The sequence below is a fragment of the Pyrgilauda ruficollis genome, unplaced genomic scaffold, assembly GCF_017590135.1.
Source record: "Pyrgilauda ruficollis isolate IOZ18807 unplaced genomic scaffold, ASM1759013v1 scaffold10, whole genome shotgun sequence".
NCBI lineage: Eukaryota > Metazoa > Chordata > Aves > Passeriformes > Passeridae > Pyrgilauda > Pyrgilauda ruficollis.
Window position 1 is genome coordinate 8745352 of NW_024508101.1, and position 23189 is coordinate 8768540.

At 38.2% G+C, this 23189-nt stretch overlaps 1 protein-coding gene across 1 annotated transcript in view; it reads right to left on the reverse strand.

Annotated features, from left to right (window-relative positions):
- PRKAR2A (protein kinase cAMP-dependent type II regulatory subunit alpha) overlaps positions 1 to 23189 on the reverse strand; it is a 61928-nt gene that overhangs the window by 34229 nt on the left and 4510 nt on the right. The window contains exon 2 of the mRNA XM_041465985.1: positions 1927 to 1962. Coding sequence (XP_041321919.1) covers positions 1927 to 1962 — 36 coding nt within the window. The remainder of the gene's footprint in view (positions 1 to 1926; positions 1963 to 23189) is intronic.

The following is a 23189-nucleotide window of genomic DNA, read 5'->3' on the forward strand; positions in this document are numbered from 1 at the left end:
AACCCAGCAAATCAGTCACTGATTTTCTGCAAGAGATTGGAAAATGTGGTTGCCTGTGATGGCAGGGGTCTGAGCTCGGCACCCAGCCTCATTCCTATGCAGATCTTGAGGGAAGCAGCAGGTATGGAGTGGAATAAACCACCCCAGCAAACAACCCCCCACCCCAAACCAGCAGTTTCTCTGCTTTTCCTGCCAAGAGAAGGAAAACTGCATCTCTCTGTGTGCACATGGATGATGTTTGCATCGCCTTTGCATTTTAACAAATCCCACACTGATCACGACCTATACAGTGTATACAGAGAGAAAACTGATTTTTTTTTAATTGTGGAAAGTATTTAAATGCAGTAGTAATGTACACATACTCTGTTATTGTTTGTCTCCATGACAATTCTAATATGAACTGTAAACCCTGAATATTTCTAGCTCTTCCTGAAGCAGGAGCATTATTAAGCAACTAAAGTCCTCCTTAATTTAATTGCTCAAGTTAGCAATTCAATTTTACATTTGCTTTTTAGTTGTTCACATTAACCTTTAGACCCCCTAAATGGGAGAACCTGTTTTTGAACTAAGAGCAGCTCAGCGCTGTGTGAGCAGTGTTGGCACTGCATTTCAGTATTGCTAAGTCAAAAAGATTACAAATGCTTTCTGATTATGGCTTAATTTTTTAACTTTAGGAATAACTCAGCCTTTATTTAAATTTAAATCTGAGATGTATTCACTCCTCATTTCTAAGATTCTTCTCCATCAGCAGGTTCCAGGATGGATTAGTTTAACTAGCAGAGAAAGTGTCTTGGGCCTCTCCAAATACTCTACAATATGTGACTCCCAGTATTTACTATCAGAGCATCAAACTCCACCATCCAAGATATAATTTTGTCCTGCCTAGATTTCTCATGTAATCAAATCTCAAAACTACAGCACTGTCAATTTTTAAGAGTTATGAAATTCTCATTGTACCCAGTTATTTGTTTGTAGTGGCATAAATAAACAATCATCTTTAATCATATCCAAGCAACCAGTAGGAAAGTAAATGAACTGTATGAGTGTAAGGGCATTTTGCACATGAACATGTATCTTATATATACATGGTACGTAAATAAATGTATTATCAACAATATCCCACCATAACTAACATTCATGTGGATAATCTGACATCCAGTAGGAAAGTAAATGAACTGTATGAGTGTAAGGGCATTTTGCACATGAACATGTATCTTATATATACATGGTACGTAAATAAATGTATTATCAACAATATCCCACCATAACTAACATACCCAAGAATATGTCAGATTATCCACATGAATTGCACACTGAGGAGACTTGAACTCAAAACTAGAGAGAAAACACTGAATACATTGGCATTTTCATAAAGATAATTGTTAAATCAGAATTACAACTTTCTAGACTAGCTAAATGTTAATAAAATATTTGACGACAAAAAAGTACCACATGCAAAGCAACTCACACTGCACCTCAAAAGAAAAAATAATGCAATACCTTCTCATCACCACATAACATTTTGTTCACATGATACTCTTCAAAATCAACTTGTAAAGGAATTTTTTGGGAGTACAGTTCCTCATTAAAGCATTTCATATTGGTTGAGATAGAAAACAAATAAATAAATAAGTATAATCTGTGTCTCTAGAACAAGTGAACAGCCACTAATTCAACAACTATAAATATCAGTTGCACAATACAAAAAAGGAGCACCCCCATATTTCTGTTTTCTAACTACTCTAAATGTGTTGACCATTGAATTAAGTGAATTAAGAAACAATTCTCATTATTTCAAACAAAAATAATGCAAGAATTATGAGACATAAGGCAATAAGAGAAAGGTAATTTTAAATGTAATTCCTTTAGTCAGATGCACATTTCAAAACTATTTCAGATACTTTAAACTCTTAAAACCAACCATACCTGATACTCTTCTGTTGTATCGGTTAACAACTGGAGCTGGAAAAAAAGAAAAATAAATCAAAATTACACATTTGTATTTATTATTACAAAGTATAATGAATTAATTGAATAATCATTATATACTTTTAGTACACAAACCCCATACAAATCTCTCTTAAAAATTATTCAGTATAAAGCTTTCATCCATTTACTTGCCAGCCAGTAACTTTTTATTCAAAATTAAACTTCATATTCTTGAAGGCCATTACACGCTAAGATGGATGGCAAGTAGTTTTGGGTTGGGTTGTTTTTTTTTTTTTACCTAATTCTGAAAAAACATATCTCTACACAGATTATCCAGTCCTAACCTACCATCGGTGAGCAGCCTCATTTACTTGGTATTATTGCCAGGCACTGCAGCACTTTAGGCCAGCTGTACCTCCCTAGCGTGGCTCAAAAGCCAAAGAACTCTTGGCCAGCCCATTGTGTGCCCCCAGAGAGCACGGGCTGGGCTGTGCCAGCGCCCAGCAGCCCCAGCAAGGCTGCCTCACATGGAAACTGCAAAAGGCTGAGGTGAGGATCCATTGCTTCCTTGCTCACGCAAAGCTACCCAGGGCACTTGGACCTTGGACTGGGATGAGCTGCCTGAGTTCCACTATGCACAGGCGCTCTGACATTACCTTTCCCCCTTTTACAGTAACCAGGGTACCATCTCCCAGAGATGCTTCAGTCACAAAACAAAACAAAAAAATCAGCCTGTAAAGTTTCACCCAGGACAAAACCAAAGCACTCTGTTCTCCTTCACCTCTGACAACCAACATAATTTTATTCTGACTGCTCCATGTTTTCCCACTTTTCTTCCCTTCAATAGGTAATTCTATTTTTCCTGATACAACCTGTAACTTTTCTATTCCATTCTTTCAATATTTAAGAATTAGAGGAGCCTTTATACCCCATCAAAGCACATGCATCACAGACCCAGATTTATTAAACACCCACCATGAAAATCTGAATGACCCCATCATTTCTTTTGAAGAAAGAGAAACTTTTGAGTATCTCAGCACCACCAGAATACAGAGAAAAAGTATTACTTAGCAGACAGAAGAGCTCAGCTTCTTTGGAGCACTTACAACCACTCTGACACTACATGAAAACACAAAACTGCAAATAATACCACAAAAAAGATATCAAAGTTATTATTGTGTATTTTTTAAAAAATAAAGGAAATCAGAAGAGGTTGGAAGGGAAAGGAATAATCAGGCTAATTCCATAGCTTTCAGCTAAATCTATTAACAGGAGACAATGCTCAGCCTCAAAAGAAGTTCAGGATTAAAAGCAAGATTATTATGAATTTTACAATTTAGATCTAAGCTTCTATAATATGACATAATCCTTATAAAAATAACACTGACATGGTGCTTAATATATCAAGCTTGAAGAGGTTCAAAAACACCGAATCACAAACCTGAGAATTCAAGTCACTTTCTCTTCAAACCTTTAAGCAATTTACGACAGCAGGAACCCTTCCTGCAAATAAGGGCAGGATTTATCTCACTTGCCAAAAGTCACCATGGATGGGAGAAATTAACCCTACTTTAAGGGGAAACAAGGATTGGGAATACAGATCCATGCAGGTTTATGAAACAAACTCATGCCACTTCCCAACCTGAAAGCATTCCTACATTTTGCCCTGTTCTTAACTTCTGGTGGTGACACAAAACTGCTCTGGACAGTAATTTGTTCTGCAACAGTACACTCACATCTGAGTAACTACTCAAAATTGGCCAATTTGGACCTGAAGAAACAGGAAAATTCACTGCTTTTGTCCAGAGACCCAGTCAAATGCCTACCAGTTCTCTAAGGTTTTGAAGAATGAGAGGACCAGAACAAATTAGTTCAGTTTCCACTACAAAGTCATGTATTAAAAAAGAAAATACTAAATTCAAAACGTAATTTTGTATGTTTGCTGTACAAGCACCTCACCAAGGTCATCAGAGTTTTCAGTAAATGTTTAACCAGTCTCTTGTACAGATTCAGATACTTTTAATCAACACCGTTAGTGAGTAAATACATTATTTCAGGTTCTATCTTGCACATACAGAATATCTTCTCCACCTTATGACTTCTACACCCATTTCTTGCTCATATTTAAGAATAACATTTTCACGTCTTTGAACAGAATTAATATATTACAGAACACACTGGTGTACTTTGAGTAACATAGAAAAAAATCCAAAACAATGGCTTCTTTTAGAATCTTGATTATTTTATCCCATAGCAGGGTTCAGTGTCATCAAAACTGCATCAAGTTTTCCAGTGTTAAAAATGAGAAAAACACATAACCTTTTAAGGGCAGTTAAGAGACTATTATTCTGCCTCCACAAAGCTTTTAAGATTAAAATGATAGTTTGCATCTCTTACACCAGTGACAGTTCTAACATGTATAAAATTCACTTTTATGTGTTGTCAGATGACTATTTTTATGCTAAAGAGATAAAAATCTGACATTTCCTAGTAGAGATTAGTGGGGTTTTTTTCCCTTCTGGCTTACCAATGAAAAGCTCTCTTTGCTTATGACTATTTTCAGTATTGCACTGTCATACTGCCACTCCTATGGCACCCTCGTGTTTTGCCATCAGAACTACAGGAAGGAAAAGCCTGGCACTGAGCACTGCTAAGAGAAACAGCTCCCGAAGGTCCCACATCCACCTACACTGGTCTGTGGACAGATTCCAAAAAATCAGATGGGGTGGAAGGGAACAATACATTTACTGTTAACACAGCCTACCTCCTAGGCTGAGCACTAAAGGGCACCTAATTGAAGGCAATAGTGATGGACACACAATATCAAACTCTAGTGCACCAGAGGAGCCCTCAGGGCACAACCCTGCCTACACTGTGACAAGAATCCAGCGAATCCAGCACACAGACCTGGATCACTCAGAGATCTGGGATCTACAGAAACAAGATTAAACTGCTGCTTTGAAAGAATAAACCATTCTTTTTTTTCTTTTTTTTTTTAAATCTCCAGTTAGAACTCCCCCCTGCTGCACACCCATGGGCCATGTTCAGTTTGAACAATGAGCCATGTCTCTGGTAATGATATGAATGTTATTATACTTTAATTGCAAAAACTATAATGAGATTAAAAGATTTTGTTGTGAGATGATTGCATTGTAAACTCCCCATTATGCCAAAACCTCAGGTGCAGCAATATTTGAGTTCAAAATGTCTCATACCTTTGGCACAGCTCCTGCTTTTACTTGGCTCATGGGAACCAAGACACAGTAATTGGGTAAACACAACAAAAACTGAGGTAAATTAAACCATTGTACCAGAAGAGAGCAAAACGGCCCAATTTCCTCCCTGGCAGCCAAAGGCAAGTGATTCTGGCAGTGGAAAGGCAGATCAAGCTGTGCATTCCACAGCTGTGCCAGAACTGACTCAGGACAATGATCCTACTCCACTGCTCAAGAAAAATCAGGAATGTCTGCTGAACATGTACATGTTCTCCGTACTGTGATGAGGCACAGACTGAAGCAAGCACTGGACAGGAACACTTAACAGGCTGCTTCAGACTGAAAAACCTTTCTTTCTCAAAGTAAAGGTATGTCACCACATTGATTTAATAAAAAATATTTTAATAAATTGCATAAATAGATCAATACTGTACACTCCAGAACTCAAATTCAAAAATGTACATTACATCAAGCAGCAGTAGTGCCATGCAGTTAGTGGCTACTACTAACTATACTGCCACTTGCTAGTGGCTCCATTTAATTGGGTTTTCTCACTCGAAAAATTTGGGATGTAAATCAGACACTGGAATTTTTAATTTTTTTGATACTTTCCATAAGTGACGAAACAGGAATTTCTCCAATATCCTTCAATTTTCTTTGGCACTGAAATTTTGAAATATCTGATGCTCAATTGTGGCTCACAATGTTTCATTTACAAGAGTTCTGACTATGGTTATGCAGGTATAAAATACAGCCCCACAGGTGAAAAATGGACACAATATTACTCTTTTTACTGTTTTTAAACCAAACCAAACCAACAATTACAGTATTTAAGGCAAACAAGTGACAGTAAGACCACTCTTTACAACCAGACCTAAAAGCACACTTTTCCTAGAGTGCGTGGGATCCCTTCTCTGTCTTTGACTTTGAAAAGTGACTGGTAAAAAAAACCCATCAGGCTTTTTCAGATGTACACTACTACCATAACAGGGAAAGCTGCTTCTCTACACTACTAGCCTGAAATGAACAGAAGCACAACCATCATTCCCCCAGCTACTGCTACCCACTTATTACACATCCTAATATAAATTCTTATGGAAAAAGACAAAACTCAAAAGATCAATTCAGGGTCACAGGAAAAAAAAAATCAGGGGCAAACAAAGGACTGGCATTCCAGGCATGGCAGTAGAGAACGAGGTGTTACTGCTCTGTACTGGATGTGCCTTGAAAACTTACTTCTCTTTCTCCACAAGCACTTTGCTTTTCACTATGATCTGTGAACATTTCCAAATTTCAGCTAGGGTAAAAAAAAATCACAGTGTTTGTGATTCTGAATACAATCTATAGCAGCATACTAAGTTAAGCTATTGTGCACACAAATATTCAATGCAGATCTTCTGTGTAATCTAATCAACAATTTTTGAAGGTTTCCTGATGAAAGATGGAACAAAGCTCATAGTAGGTGGCATAAACTTAGTATAGTACTCAAGAGTTCAAAGAGCATAAGCACAAAATACGAGCTTTATTACAACCAAGTAGCACAAATCAGTGATTTACAAAGTACTTTTCCATTGGATCATGGCACAAAATCATGTGTGAAGGGAGACAAAAAGAGAAACAGAACATAAACGTTTCTAATTTAACAAGTCAATTAAGTTTATCCAAACAACACATGAGTTGACACCATGAACCATTAAAGCTGAAATACCAGAAGCAGAGTGGAGTATAAATCTGAGGCGTGACTGTCTCTCTGGAATGTTGTATCAAGTTACGATAAGGAAGTGCCAGACTACAGCTGTCAAACTGTTTTTCTACACACCAAGATGTTAATGGACTTACATAAATAGGAACCATCACAACTCTGAGAAAACTCATCTATTCAAGTATCAGCTTTTTTAGGATTCCTGGCAATTAAAAAGTAATTCTAGAGTAGAAAGAACTTTCATCATCAGATATGCAACTGTACTTCAACAAATACCAATCTGAACCTTTTTTTTTCAACAGGTAAGTAAAACAGAGTTCCCTGTGACTGTTACCAATGTAACAGTTGCATATCCATGATTTCCTTCAGGATGTCCTTGCTGGATAGTGGCAAATTCTCACTTGCCCCTTCCACATCTCTGCTTTATAAGGTGGGGACCATGGGTAGGGCTACAAACTACTTAGATATTTTCAGATGCAGCTCTGGAACCCAAGAGTTCTCCTCAAGGCTTCTCTCAGAAAAGCAGAACAGACAGAAACAGATCAGAATTTTGCAGACACCCTTTTATTCTTCCTTCTATTCCTCTGGCTACCCACCCCCACAGAGGAGGATGGAAACTCAGAACCCGGTTAGACAGGCAGGAGAGACCCTGATGGTGTCAGCTGAAGCATGCCAGACATGTGGAGGAAGACAAAAGGTCAGGGAACACTAGGGAAGAAGTGAGTTTTCGGAGAACAGAGGGAGCATAGAACATTAAAAAATTAAGAAGTGGAAACCACGATCCACAATTAGATACGCACAGGCTTTGATTTTCTGTAAGAGACTTTTATATCTATTAAGCTGAAAAACAATTTTAAAAATTACATTGTTATTAAACATTGTTTTCCTGTCTGCTGCTGTAAAAATAACAGAGACATAGACACCTTGTTATTTCTCAGTATTGAAAAACAGCTGTCATCAGTAGCAAGAGAACGAAACAAAAACCAAGTCGCAACACATCCTGGTCTCCAATTTAATTGATTTTCTTTTAATTTGTATTTAAAAATTACTGACAAAATGGAGAAACATTGTCCGAAAGCCTCATTTTAGAAGAGTCTCTGACCCTTGCTTTCCAAGTTTTTTAGAATTCCTCTAATAGAAAGAATGTAGTAACTTCTGAAGGGAAAAGTTGAGTCAACAAGCAAAGCATTTATGTCAGTGAAAGAAAGATGTTTATAAGTTAAAACTTGTGCTATTTTGAGTTGGCTCTTTTTTCGGTTTTCAAGTACAGTAGAAAAATGAATATGCACTCTGGAATGGACAGACTTTAAACAGCTGATCAATTCAGTAAAGAAATCATTGCTTGACTGAAAGGAATTTGGGTCAATCTCTGGTTATGATGGCACTTCTTGACTACGGCCTTCAGTGTGTGATTTGTTTTTAAATCAAAGATCCTTTTTTCCAATGTATCACTATTTCAATATTCCCTTTCCACAACTGAACCCGAGCAGTCATGCATGGTACTACTTTCATTACATTTCTCAGCAGATATTCATTCTCACAGAAAAAGGACCACCAGCCTGCTCCCAGAATTCAGGAGCTTGTACAGCCTGACGGAAGCCTAAGCACAGGAGAACAAACACCTACCAAGCAGCACTCCACATTATCTGACACTGCAATGGCATGACCCACACAGCCCTCTCCTGTTTCTTGCTGACAAGTCTCAGATCAAGCTAAATACAGCACTTTTTTTTTTTGGTGTTGATTTTTTTATGAGTGTAATCTATATTATGGAGATCAAAGAGATAGCAACAAGGCATGCACTTGCTTTACAGACATGAAATTAGAAAAACTCCCTGTGCTGAGGTACAATCTCAGCTAAAAGGACACATTTCACAGTGATTAAAGATATAACCATATGCTGATACTACAACAGAGATTGTCAGGGACTGAAATGAAAGACTTGGGAATGTTTTCAAGTATTAGAAAGACAAATCTATCACTGCACAGAGAAAGAAGGATGCTGCAAAAAAATAGGAAAGTTAAGAAGCAGCTGACAAATCTTCAAAGCATTGTCAGAAGAGGCAAGACACTGGAAGGTACAACAAAGCAAGTGAAAAATGGAAATTTTCTTGGGCTTTAGGAGTAGGCTTAGAGAAGAAGGCATTTCACAGAGAGGGAAGCTAAGGAGCCACATTAGTAATACCAGAAAAGTTAAGCTTACAAACCAAACATTAAATGGATGATAAAAAGAAAAGATCCTGAACATATTTGAATGTGACTTTCACTGGGATTGTGAGACAATGGAAAAGCCAGAAAGGGTCAAAGATGAGAATGAGACTGCAGAGAAACAGAAACATCACATCAAGAAGAAATAACTGCAAGTTTCCTTGAAATAAATGCTTCATACAGAAGAAGATATTGGCATCTTATCTAGGGAACCACAGGGCATTTCCCAATCAGTAAGAAACACTGGCAAATCACGCCCATGACCGGATGCAGTGTCGGAGAAGAGAAAGCCTCCTCCTTTTCCAAGGCTCCTGACTAACCCTTCCTATTCCACCAGCTCTGCTTTCAAACCTCACCTCTTTATTTACCAGTCTCCTGATCCACCAGAGATCAGAGATGGATGAGGCAGGAGGATTAATACCTCAGGGTACTTAGGATTTTTAAAACATCATGAATATCAATTTTGTCTGAAATATTTTCATTAGAAACTTCAGAACTGCTGTTTAAAGCAACATTCGACTCTGACAAACACAGTTCTTTTAAAGCAACACTTTCTGTATTTCAATTGGTTTTTTACTATGGTTTTGATTTCTAAGGCTTAACTCCACATCCTCATACCCTTTGAAACATCAAACCCCAAAGACTTTTGATCCAATTTTTATCATGTGCCTAGTTATAAGGTGTTCTATGGTTGTCCTATGTTACAAACTAACAAAACTTAAACCTCTTTCGGGTTGTTTGGAAAGCTGAGTTCCACCAAACATACTTGGAAGTCCTGGAGATAATTCCTAAATGAGTCATAAAAAACTGTCAGTTAACTACATCTAGCACATCAGTCTATTTTTATTATTTCCAACTGCGCCTCTTGCATAAATCTCTTTCTACAAAATAACAAACTGTATACAGGTGAATGCAATCTGAGTACACTATGTGAACAATCAAAAAAAAAACCAAAAAACCAAAATCACCACAATAAACCTGAGTCAATTTTTTATACATTTCACTATTATTAAATTTGCATTCTGTCACAGCACAGAGCCACTGCTAAGTACAAGTCTAAGGTGGATAAGTCATTGCTCCAAAGATAACAGACTTAGTCAATCCTGATCTGCCACTGGAATCAGTCAAGAAGACCTGTTTGTCCATTTTCAGAAGCCTAATTAAAAGTCCCACCATTATTCTGAACATCTGAATGAAGTAAACATTGTAAAAACTAACAAGAGCAACAACCCATTGGAGGTCTGTCACAACAGGAGGTCAGACTCACCAGGAAATTCCAAATCTCCTCCCTACATGAGACGGTCCCCACATCAGCAGTCTGGGACATCACCATCACACCCAGGTCCAGAGAGGACCAGACACAGCTCTGTCCCACCCCAACAGCGCTGTCCTCTCCCAAACCTCGTGCACAACTCTGTTCTCAGTCCCAATGTGGTCTAGATTTTAAAAACACTCTAACCAAATTGATTTTATCCTCAGGAATAGCACAGAGCCAACTCCTCTGAAAGTAGGCATGTATCAAATAAATACCATCAATGAAGCCAGCAACTTTTTCTTAACAGTCTGCCCAGTAACTCTGAGAGAAGTATTAGCCAGGCAATATAACTATGATAGACAAATATAACCCAAATGCAGATCTGGGAGGAAATCTGCCTAAGGCAATAGGGATAGGAAGTGGAAAATGCTATCACTGGCACTGGCTTTAGTGTTTTATACAGGTATAAGCAGCTGTAAAATTAAGTCTGAAAAGCGGAAGACAAGCATGTGACAGCATTGGTAATGGCACAAGTGAAGCAGTGCACTGGCTCCATGTATTTCCCACCTCCTGTCACTGCCTCTTCTACAGCCTGCTCCCCCTGCACCCTCCCCTCACACACCTCCATTCTGCCCCAGAGGAGAAGACAAATGCAGCTGCAAAGAGGAGAGTTACAATTCCCACTCCCACAGAAACTCTTCTACTTTCAGTTTCCGTATCACACTTACCCTGTTTGTTTTTAAGGCCTTTAACCTATTCCTACAACCAAGGCTTTACTTTGTGTCTCATGCACTGCCAGAGAAGCATGATAAAAACTTCAGCAACCACTACACACTTCCCCAGCTGGACTGCTGCTCTCTCCTGACACAATCTTTGGGGTTACAGTGCACCACTGATGTTCTTGTCATTCTTACATTCCCCAGTTTAGTCCTACCCACCTGTGCAAGATGGACTTTTCCTGATACACCTCCAAATCCCAGATAAATACACACACACCTGTATATACACTTTTACAGAGCCTTTTCCAAAGAGCAACTACTCAAATAACTCACAGACATCCTATATTTCAACTATAATCTGTCCTCTAGGCAGAGGCATATTTTAAGGCACAGTAAATGTTGCATGTATACCTAATATTTTTCCTAGGTACATCTGGCATTTGAGAAAACTTCAATATGGCATAATGCTGTATTTTTATCTGAATGCATAATGAAGAGTTGATTTCCTCCTATATGTAAAGAAATACGATAATGATGCACAGATAGTCTTGTGAGTTAGCAAGAAAAAGATAGAAAAAAGAAAATTTCTGACTGCCTATTAGTTTTCACCAGAAACACAACCTTAATTTTACATTCACTGTATTGTATTTTAAAGAGATTCCATCTGCTCTGTCTGTAGTGCACATTAATATTCAGAAGACATCTGCAGTGTGCAGACCAAGCTTTTAATTGGAATCATGTCACAGCTACCATCACACAACACAGAATGTAAATGTTGGCTATCTGCACTTGGCAGCTGCTTGGCAGGCTCAGCATAAAGTCCTACTGAGACTGATAGTGTCTTTAAATAATGCAGTATCAGGATATAAAAGCTATCTTGAGAAATCAAATATTGACTATCATATCCATAACTAATATAATTTACTAGCACCCTAAACTACTTATAAGCAAAATATGGTTCATATTCAGCCATAATTTTCAAAGAGAGACAACAAATTGATACAACTGAGCACTCACATCTTTCACTATGATAGATAACTTAAGCAAATTTAGTTTGTACACAAAAGGGGACAATGACAACTGAACTTTGGTGCAACCAAAATGGTGTAAGAAAGCTCAAAGCATTTATAAAAATCTAAAACTCAAGCATTGCTAAGGACATAAGAGCACCTGAATAAAAATTCAAATAACAGGTGCACTCAGTGAATTAAGATACTCTCCTACAATGTCAGACTAATTATTCAAGAACGAACAATATAGTTACCTTTTCTTGGAATTAAAAAAAAACCCACCCAACCCTGAGTCAACAGCATTATCATTTGCTTCAAATTCTTGCCAAACCATGGTAACACAAAATTACATTTTCCCAGTCACCTGCATATTTTCTGCTTGTACTCTGCTCTAAGTTTCTGACAAATGGGGCAGCGAGCAGCAATCTACAGAGAAAGAACTGCATGTGTGTGTATGTGTGCAGGTATATAAACACAAACCAAAGCTCTGTCCAATACAAGCAACTGGTTGTTACACTGACAAACTGATCTCAGATACCTTGCAAGAAATTTCAGTCTAATCAGTAAGAATGACAAAGGAACTCTAAAAACAGCAACACTTGCTTTTCATGAAACATACATTTCCTTGGGGAATTTATATTCCATCACCTTTGCCACTGTACTATAACAAACACAAAGCCAGAATTCAAGACCACAAGCCATTAAGGTACACAGTTATGCCACCACAAAAATAATTATGCAAGTAGAGGCAACATCAGAACAGAATCATCAGGATCCAGTGCCCTCCTCTGATAGACTAATTGGATTACTGGATCCTCTCAGCTTCAGAGCAGCTCCCAGCACAGATAAGGAGTTACACAGGAGGGGAAGACACAATTGTTTGTGTTCAGGGCATGCATACACGCTCAGTCTCAAGCCTGCACTTGCAGATCTGCCACCATTTGATGGAAGGGTAGAAAGGTAAAGAAACTGAGAAGGCAGAGCTGGGTTTCAGTCCCAACCTGAGAGCACAACAAACCTATCGCTGACCACTGATTGTAGCAGCACTTCCAATCTGCGTCAATGCCAAGGAAAAAAAGGGCTGGTCTTAGCCTTTTCCATCACTGATGTGCTTCCATCAGCGTGTGGTCTGCTTAAGTTTGGACTACAACAGAAAAGAAAAATTACCACGGGCAGTTACGAATGAGATGCAGCCTAAGAAGCTTTTCCTTTCGCCTCTGAGGTGTTTAGTCTCAGACAAAACAGGCCGGAGTCACTCTCACAGTCAGGTGTATCTCATGTGACAGTATGAAACAACTGAATTACTTCTACAAAAGAGCAATTTATAGGAAAAATATGGAAGAGGAGATTTGAAGCTCAGAAGAAACAACCAGCAGCATGGAGAGAGCCTGGTGTGTTGTACACCCAGCAGGCATGTTATATCTGCCAGGTCAACCTGAGTTCAGAACTGATTAATTATAGGGATCTAGGTAAAATTTAAGAATAGCATCCTACAGATAAAATAGGCACATAAAAGTCCACAGTTCTTTGCCTGGATCACTTCATTACCAATGAAGTATTGGTATTTCATTACCAATTCCTGCTGACATTTGAATGATGAAACATACTGTGTTTTTACATAAGACAAAACTGCAATAGGTTGTGCTGTCATCTGATTTGATCTGAATAAAAGAGCACAAGGAATTTCAATCAAGTGTCACTTCAAGCTGATTCAGAGCTTAATCTCACACATGCACATTTAACTCAAACCATAAGCACACTTGTATGTGCCAGGCAAGGCAGGCTGGTTCCAGGGTACTCTGGGCAGCTCCTGATGCAATGCTGCTATGCCAGGGAGGTGGTCCTTCCCTCCTACCAGCCCTGCTGAGGTCACACCTGGAGCTCCCTGTCCAGCTCCAGGCTCCCCAGAACAAAAGACTCATGGACATACTGGACAGAGTCCAGCCAAGGGCCATAAAGACAATGAGGGGACGTGGAGCATCTCTGGTTCGAGGACAGACGGAAAAGGCCAGACTGTCAGCCTAGAGAAGATAAGGCTCAGAGTTCTTATCAATACCTGAAGGGCACTGAAGGACAATGGAGGCAATTTCTCCTCATGGCACTCAGTGACAGGACAAGAGCCAGTGGCCACAAAGTCAAACCCAGAAACATCATGAAGCACTTGTTTACTGCTGGGGGACCACACACTGGCATAAATTGCCCAGAGAGGTTCTGGAGCCTCCATCCTGAGATACTGAGAAGTTACCTGGACGTGGTCCTGGCCTGCACTACAGGCAGTCCAGCTTCACAAAAGGGGCCAGGCAAGATGACCTCCAGAGGCACCTTCCAAACTCAACCATTCTGCAATTTCACAAAGATCCTCAACAGCTTATTAAAATTCATGCTTGGCTTCCAGTTTAACTTCCAGTGCAAGCAGAAGTAAAATTCATCTGCAGGTAGATGCATCTAGTTTCAGGCATCCTTTTTGCAGGTAGGTAACTACAAATTCTGACACAGCCACTGCACAGATTTTGGGCTGTTGGAGTTTAATTTGTTTGGCTGAGGTTTTTTTTAAGGGAAGAAAGGGAGGAAGAGCAAGTCTGAGAAATAGCCTGGGCTTCTACAGATCCTTACCATGGGCACATTCTTCACAACTGCAAACTGAGCACTTTTTGGGCATTTTAAAAAATGTGCAGTATTGACACTACTGCAATATACCAAAGTACTTCTTATTCTAATAATGCCACATAAAAATCAAGGAACACCCACATCCTTGACAAACCTCGGCAGGAGTATCAGCCAGCTTAGCCAGTGTCACAAAAGGTATCTATTATCAGCTGACCAGCTACGACCTTTCTAGGATTTAGCACTCTATCCTGCACAAGTAATCACCTCTGAAGGCTCATTCTTGCATGAACAATTTCTAAATTACCTTTCTCAAACTAGTCTTTCTCAAAAGAGCAGCAGTTTAAAAAGCTGGCTCAATTCTCCTGGAAGTCTGATTTTTACAGTTTTGGTGGATTTATATTAAGTGCTTAAAAAAGACTGACGATGTGTTGTTGATCTGTGAAATTATAAAAAATTTATTCAAAGAACTGGTGTTCCCATATGATGATATGTTAAAAAAAATTGCAAAAAAAAATGGTATAATATATCACACCACACATTTTAATAACCCAAACCAGAAACCATTGGTCAGTTCTTATAAGAAGTTCTACATATACTTGAAACTCATTTGCTTTCCAGTTAAAAAAAAAAAAAAAAGAAAAAGGCAAAACAAAAACCAACACACCAAAACCCCTACACCAACTCACAGTTTGTGTCCTTGTTATATACAGATTTATCTGCAGTAGTGATAGAAGAGGTACACTGGATTTACAGGATTTTATGCTGTAATGAGAGCTCCACAGTGACAACACTGGACACCAGGTTCTCTGCCTTGCTTTCCCTCATCTCTAAGGTGCAGGATCCTCCATGTGAGCACAACTGACTCTACAATTCATGATCATTTTCCTGTCTGGTGCTTTTCTAGTGACAAAATGTGAATTGCCCCCAGTGCTTCCATTCTTCTCCAGCAGCTAGCACAGGCTGAGCTCTGCAGGAGGGTGGCAGCCTGAGGACTGAGGGGTGACAAAATGATCAGGCAGGACTTACACAAGAGCATGAGGAATTCTACAGAAGCATCATTGACATCTCTGGCAATTCTGTGATATTATGAGCAGAGAACATGAAGTACTACTTCACTGCCAGTACAATATATTCATCAATAATTCACAAGTGAACCTTGTTTCATTGAGATATAATTTGGTTACAGCTCCTTTTAGTAAATCAAGCATAAATAAATTTGAATGGATTATAAATATGTATGTTTTAAAACTTAAAACTGTTTAATCTCCTAATCTGGTCAATCTTTAGGTTACAGTACACAACGAAATTAATGAGCAAGAACAACTTCTGTACTGCATCTCAAAGTGCTTCATAGCTTTTCTTCCTTCAGATTTACACTTCTAACAACATTATATCAACATTCAACAGTTACTTACAACATATAGCTGTAAAAAGAATCATCTCCATGTGAAAATGTATTTTGACAAGACAGCCCCCCACACACACTTCCAGTAATTGCATCCTGTGCACTTTCACAGGAAGAGGATTTTTGGGAAAGAGGAAGGGTGAAGGCAGACATATGTTCTGTATCCTAAGCAGGGATAATAGTAAAAAAAAAAATCAGTGTGTACTACCCTGACCAGGGAAAATCCTCTTTATAGAGTCACTTAGGTTGGAAAAGACCTTTAAGATAATTGATTGAGTCCAACCACAAACCAAACACTGCTACATCCACTGAGCCAGGTCCCTGAGCACGGTGCCAGATCTGCTCATGGATGTCAAAAGAGGCTTGGACAAATAATATTCATTCTGACAGTTTTCGACGCAAGGATAAAAAATTCCTTGACCAAACTGAGGCACAAGTGCTGCATGGTTCAGCTTCCAGATGAATTGATTTTTAGGAGCAGAACTTCTAGGATACAACTCCCCCGAGTCACACAGTGCTTCACAACAAATGTACACACTGCAATCTTCCAGCTATGAAAAGCTAAATCACTAGCAAAATCAGTACACATCATGCAAAGTTATATTATTTCATAGTGCTATGTAAAAATTGGTAAAACAGTTAATAATTACATGTTTCCAGCAGTAAGAAAGTAAAATTAATTCACAGGGATTTAAGAGATGCTCATAAAAATACTAATCATGTTTATGGCTTTCTATCATAAAGTTGCATGATCTCAAGATTAGAATTAAAAACATCGTATCCAGTGATATTTAACACTACAGAAATTGGTCTGTGAATATCCCCACTCTGAACAGGATTAATTTTTAGCATTTTATAACAAAACTACACATGGAATCTTTTCCCCACCCCTCCCCAAAGGTGTGAAAGACAGAAGACTAAATGTTAATCTCTTCTGATAAGCCATCTTTCATAATTTATGAACCTGAGAACCCTGTGAGTCTTAAAAATACTTACAAATTTTAATCAGAAACACTGGCAACATCAAATGTTTGAAAACTGTTTATGAACAATTACTTTTTTCTGAAAAAAAAAAAAAAAAAAAAAGGGTAACTCCATCTTAGAACTTTCATTCCAGAGATGTACAAGATAAATCTTTCAGAGATGGGTACCCCCATACCCATGACAGCCAGGGAGGGACCAGCTCCTTCACTACAGATGTCCTTGAGGAAGCAATTCTTCCCGAACGATCATAATTAGCACAAGTGTTGCCACAAAAATAAGTGTTTACTGGAGCCTCACCAGGAAAAATAACACAAAAATATTTGTGGGTTTGTTGTTTTTTTGGGTTTTTTTTGTTGTTTTTTTTTTTTTTTAATTTCTTCTATGGAACACAGTTTTCTCAATAGGAAGCAGAAAACAATATGCTGTCCCAAGGGAGGAAGAACCAAAATGGAAATGAAGAGCCATTGTGACATCCTGCTTTATAGCAGTTTGTCAATATGCAATCACCAAGAATGAGGAAATTGGCACCACAGCTGATTCAAAAATACAGAGGAAAACTACAAAGCAGTTTCTCAACCCTCATCCAAAAACCACATTTCATTCCCCACACAAACTCCCCACATGTTTTTACAATGCTCTGCAACGACAACGCTCAGATCCAGGACAGAACAGTGACTGGTGGGAGAACATGCAATTTCTCCCCAACCTGCAATCCTAGCCCTTCTTCACCCAACAGCTCAGAGTGGGATTTTGTGACAATTTGCTCAGTTCTGCTGGTCAGGCCCCTGATCCGACCATCCTGGTCTGGACTCCACTAATGCCCACAAAGGAATGCAGGGTTCCAGACTCCTGTAAGATGACCTCACACCAAAAGCTGACATCACGCCAGCCCCTGCAGGCTAGAGACCATTTCTGAACAGAAGCAAGGCTGTTCTGCAAGACACCAGGAAATCAAAGGAGAGAACAGAGCGTGCCTTAACATTTCTCACAAAATAAACCCCAAGGTGTTGTTGGCTTTAAATGACAATAAAAGCAATGCTACAGAAGGAATACCTGCAAGTCCCTACCTCATGCCCTGAAGAGCTGTTCCTAAAGATGTTTTCTCCCCTAAAGGGAATTTCCACATCTATGCACAGAGAACTGCCACTCTCAATCATTTACCATTTCTACACAGAAAAGAAATGTATGGAAAGGACTCGCAGCAAAACTGCTAGTAATAAAATGCTGGCCTTTATTATACATGATTTATTGTGTATTTATGAAACAGAGCTCAAATCCTAGCAGTGTGAAAACTGTAAGACGGGGCGCTTTCCCCTAAATCTCCTCTCTCTTGTAAGAATCCTTCCCACCACAGCAGAGAACACTGCCATCATCTCCACAGTTCTCACAGGCAAAAACACCACGACCACAAAACAGCTGCTTGCTCTGCACAGTGGATTTCTGGAGTTTCTATCCAATGGCCCCTCTTTCAGATCCATATTTTTAAAAGGAAAAAAAGCTTTTGCATTAAAGGATCTCATAAGCACACAACCTTTATTATATTACTATCCCAGTAAGACTATGCAAGTCTTTTATGCAAGAGCATTTTGTCCAAACTCAGATTTCCCAAATTTCCCCCCAGGTGCTTTTCTAACCAATGTTTGTTTGATTTACTATCTCCCTTGTCTGTTTCATGTTACAGTGAGGTATAAAGACATGAAAACTGCAGACTGGAGAAGAGTACACACCATTTGCTGTGGAACTGACACTACCTCAGGAAAAAAATTAAATCTACATGAATCAAAGAATCTTGATGTATCAAAAACCACCAAACAATTGTTACATACCAAAGAAGTACTGATGCAAGGACAGGCATGGAACACAAGGAATCATAACTAAAGGAATCTAAAGGACCATTACGATGGAATAACATCCCTCTAAAAGAGGAAGCAGCACATTTGTTGAGTTACATTTGTTACTGTCTCCCTCTTCTTTCACAAGAAAATATGAATGATCATTCATGAAGCTGAAAACGTTACTGAAGCCAGTGGGAAACATTCATAGCTCATCTTGGCTACATTTCCAGTCTTCATTTGAATAATGAGCAACTGCTCTGTCAGACATTAAGGTTTTTAATGACTGACTGGTGAATAGCTCGAAGTGAGCTTGTTCTCTGCTGTCTCCTCCTCTTCCCCGAGATCTCCATTGTTCTATTTTAGGTAAGAGGGTACAAGAAAACGTCAGTATTAGCATGAGGGGAACACTGACAGAATTGTCTCAGAATTCTAATATTAGTTTATGAAATGAACAAAAAATAGCAAAGTTAAATAGAAGCTAATGTTCAGTACAATATCTAGTACTGATATATGATATCTTCCTTTAGCTTGATTTTAGAACTAGCTAGAAAAATACAATTTCAGAAGTTTCATACAACTTTTCTTACAATAAACTTCTTCAACATGGAAACACCAGCTTTTAAGAATTCAGCAATTATTTATAATAGCTAGTTACCCACTTCATAGTTAGTTATGCTCTTTTAGAAGCTAGTACACAGAGTAACTGCAGGATACCAACAGGGCAGAAACAGTCAAGAATTTATCTGAACAGTTATAGCAACTATCTAAAGCTCTTTCAGAAAGTAACAAGCTTAAGAGTTATGTGAAAAGTTAGGCAACAGACTACAAATACATATTTAAATTAAATTTTAAACAAAAATAATACTGCATGCTTCCTCACATTTTAGGACATACTGATCACTTAAAGCAGAACAATTATGTCAAGCCACTAACTGCAAACTGAAGTAAGAGGGTATCTTTTTCAAGAGATTGTAAGGAATATCTAATAGATGTTACAGGAATATTAACTGTGCTGAGAGCAAGACATTACAAATGGCTCTAAGTGTACTATGTCAAAACTGCAAGAAACTTCGGTTTGATAACTAATATAGAAGCTCATCTTTCCTGATGTAAACCAATATACATTTAGCGACATCCAGGGATATCTGAATTTCAGTCAACCCATTATAATTCTCTGTTTCTCAGCCAGGCAGCACCTTTTATCCCTTTGTTTCACACTTCTAGTTATTTTACTGTCTCAGGTAAAGAAGGATTACAGACACATTCTCATTAAATTTCCTTTGTACAGAGGACTACTGATGAAATATTCCTTCAATGCCCACTAAGCTACAATTGTGGCTTCCTTAGAACTACATTACTTAGTTCAAAAAATTCCTAGTCTAACCTTGTAATACAGTAATTGCAACCTTAAGAACAAATGCTGAAAAGCAATTTTATTGTGATAAACAAATACAGAAACAAAAAGGCCTCCAGGGAAAAAAAAAGTATTTACATGCTCTGTCCAAACAACTAAAAAGAAGTAAAATCAGTCTTCCTTAATACTTGGTTTATCTTCAAAATTCCCCCAAGAGAACAAGATAAATAGCGGGAGTGAAGTTCCATTAGTACTAACAGCAGCTACTCTACTTAATCCTTCAGATTTAAGTCATGGAGAACTGCCTCTGTAAAAGCAAAGACATGTGCAAGTATAGCAGCTGCACAACAGTAGTCCTTCATATTTATGTTGAACACATTCAAGATACGGTGCTGCCAAAAATTAATATAATTAGAAAATTAAATGCAGAGATATATTACTCTTAAAACAGATGCATCACTAATACTTTGCTTTACAATTGATTCAATGTCCTTGAAGGATATCAATGAATAGATAAAACTCTAAAGCTTCTTCCATACCTCCTGGTCACTAGGCTTGTTTGAACATACCTTTTAGAGCACAAAGCAAGAATGGTATGCAAAGAGAAGAAATGCACAAATTCAAAGCTTTAATGCAGTCAGATCATAGAATTAAGGTGGAGAAGACCTTTAAAATCACTGAAGCCAACCATTAACCCAGCTTTTTCCTCTACCTCCCTAAAAATCTAGAGACTACTTAAGGAGAGTACAAAACACCTTTGTTACAACCACTATTTAAAAAAAGATATGCAGAACAAGTAATTAGCAGATTATGAGAGTGCTTACTGTGCTACCTAGATTTTAAATACAGTAGCTACTCTTTGGACTAAATTTGTATTGCACATTTGAAGAGAGAGCTACTGTGCTTTATTATCAGTTAATTAACAGTTAAAGACAAAGTAGGTAAGTGAAAGCACTAGTAAAAAGTTCAAAGTACTTTAATTTTAAAGATGGTATCTAACAGCAACATGTACAACACCCCATAAATCTGATTTACACCTGAAAACTTGAAAGGTATTTTTCAAAAGGACTGCTATTCTTCTTATGCTATACTGCAAAAGATTTAACATCATCCAATTCCTGTAATTCAATAAATTTCATTGAATTATTTCAGGGAAACAGCAAGGAGTTATGTCTAACCTGTGAATTGATATAGGCAGAGCATAAATGCTTTGTGATTGATATAACACAGTGATTTCTAAGCAATTCCACAGGACATCAGAATAAGAAAGCATAAGCAAGTGATACTTAGAAATAAGAAGATAAGCAATGCAAAACAGGTTTAATTTAATACCAAGTGTTTCCATTAACAATCAAAAACTTAAGTGTTTCAAAGATGCACTGAACTCTTATTCTGTACCACATTCAAGATCTAACGATGTAAACGAGCATTTCTCTACTCCCTTCTGCTCAGATATTCTACTGATGTTTTAAAGATGACATTTAGCAAATCCTCGAATTTTAATTGAGAAGCTCAGTGCAGAGCTAAAGCATCTTTTCACCTGTCCATCCAGATTCATATGCACCATTTCCCATCACAACAAGAGAGCATACTGAACAGGATTATTTCAAAAGCAAAATACTAAGAAGGGCTCTCTTTTGCTCAGGGAGCAGCTGAAAAGCACATCATCTTTCCTTCAATATCAAGGGAAAATCCTGACAAGGAAAAATTTTATTTGCAATAAAATACTTGCAATTAGTTGAAACATCTGAGTCGCTCAAATTAGTATAAACCCAAAAATATTTCAGTCCCACTATTAATTATACTTAATACCCCCAAGAACACATACAGGTAGTTTTATTGTTATAAAATAGAAGACAAAAAAGCAAGTTAATCACGCAGCACTTTGAACCCTTGTGCAACTGCCTCAAGGGACAGGGAAGCAGAGCCTCTGCCTTCCTTCAGGTGTGCTCCTCAACAGGAGGCTTCCCAAAGCAGTAATTCAAGCAGTGAACAGACCATTTCTGTGGTGTTAATTTCAGTCTTAACACATCCATTCAGAGCCTGCGTGTTAAAAGTACAAGTGTCATGGTCAAGGACACACTTTAATACCTATCTGTCCTTGGTTACATTCTCAGGCTGATTTTGGAAGGTCTTGCTTTGCACCTTTCCCAACTCCCCAACGTCTCAGTTCTGCAGTTATACCAAACAAATAAACACTCTGAAGAAAGCATTGTATCTCTTCAATTCTCTGCCACAGCCCAGTGGATAAATGTTTCTGGGGGCTCCCCCACAACTTTATTTTCACACAAGCCTTACAATGCACTCTGCTGAACAGCCACATCCTGATGCCCTTTGATCACGTACAAAAACAGTTAACATGAAGGATGAAACTCCAGGGGGTCAGACAGGAAACATAAACGTGGAAATAATTTCCTAAGCATCACCTAAGAGTGATCATCCTAAGAGAATAAAAGTTTGGGGTTTTTTTGGGGTTTTTTTTGTAGCCTAGCTAGTTTCAGTGACTTTTACCACATGGATGGAGTTCCACTATGGCATCACTATGGCTACTTGAAGAAATTTGCCACAAGGCTTACACCAAAGGCCAGGACCTCCTTCTGACTTGTTTCTATTACCATATGCACTCAGCATACAAAAAACCCCACATAACTTATCTGAAATGTTATCTCAGTCTGAGTGTGCAGATGCAGCCTAGTGACATACACAGATTTAATACTGGGCCAGAAACACACACAAAGACAAGCACATTATTTCCAAAGATCTTTTCTACGCCCAAAATACACCATAAGGGGAATTACTTAAACTAGCTTTAAGTTTCCCTAACATAATAATTTACAAAAACAACTGCTCAATTTAATCTTTTTATTTATAGACACGGAAACATGTTTAAAAGATCTATTTTACCACCTCTCACAGCAATTCAAAGGTAACAAAGCATAACCTAGGAAAGCACAGTGAAATTCACC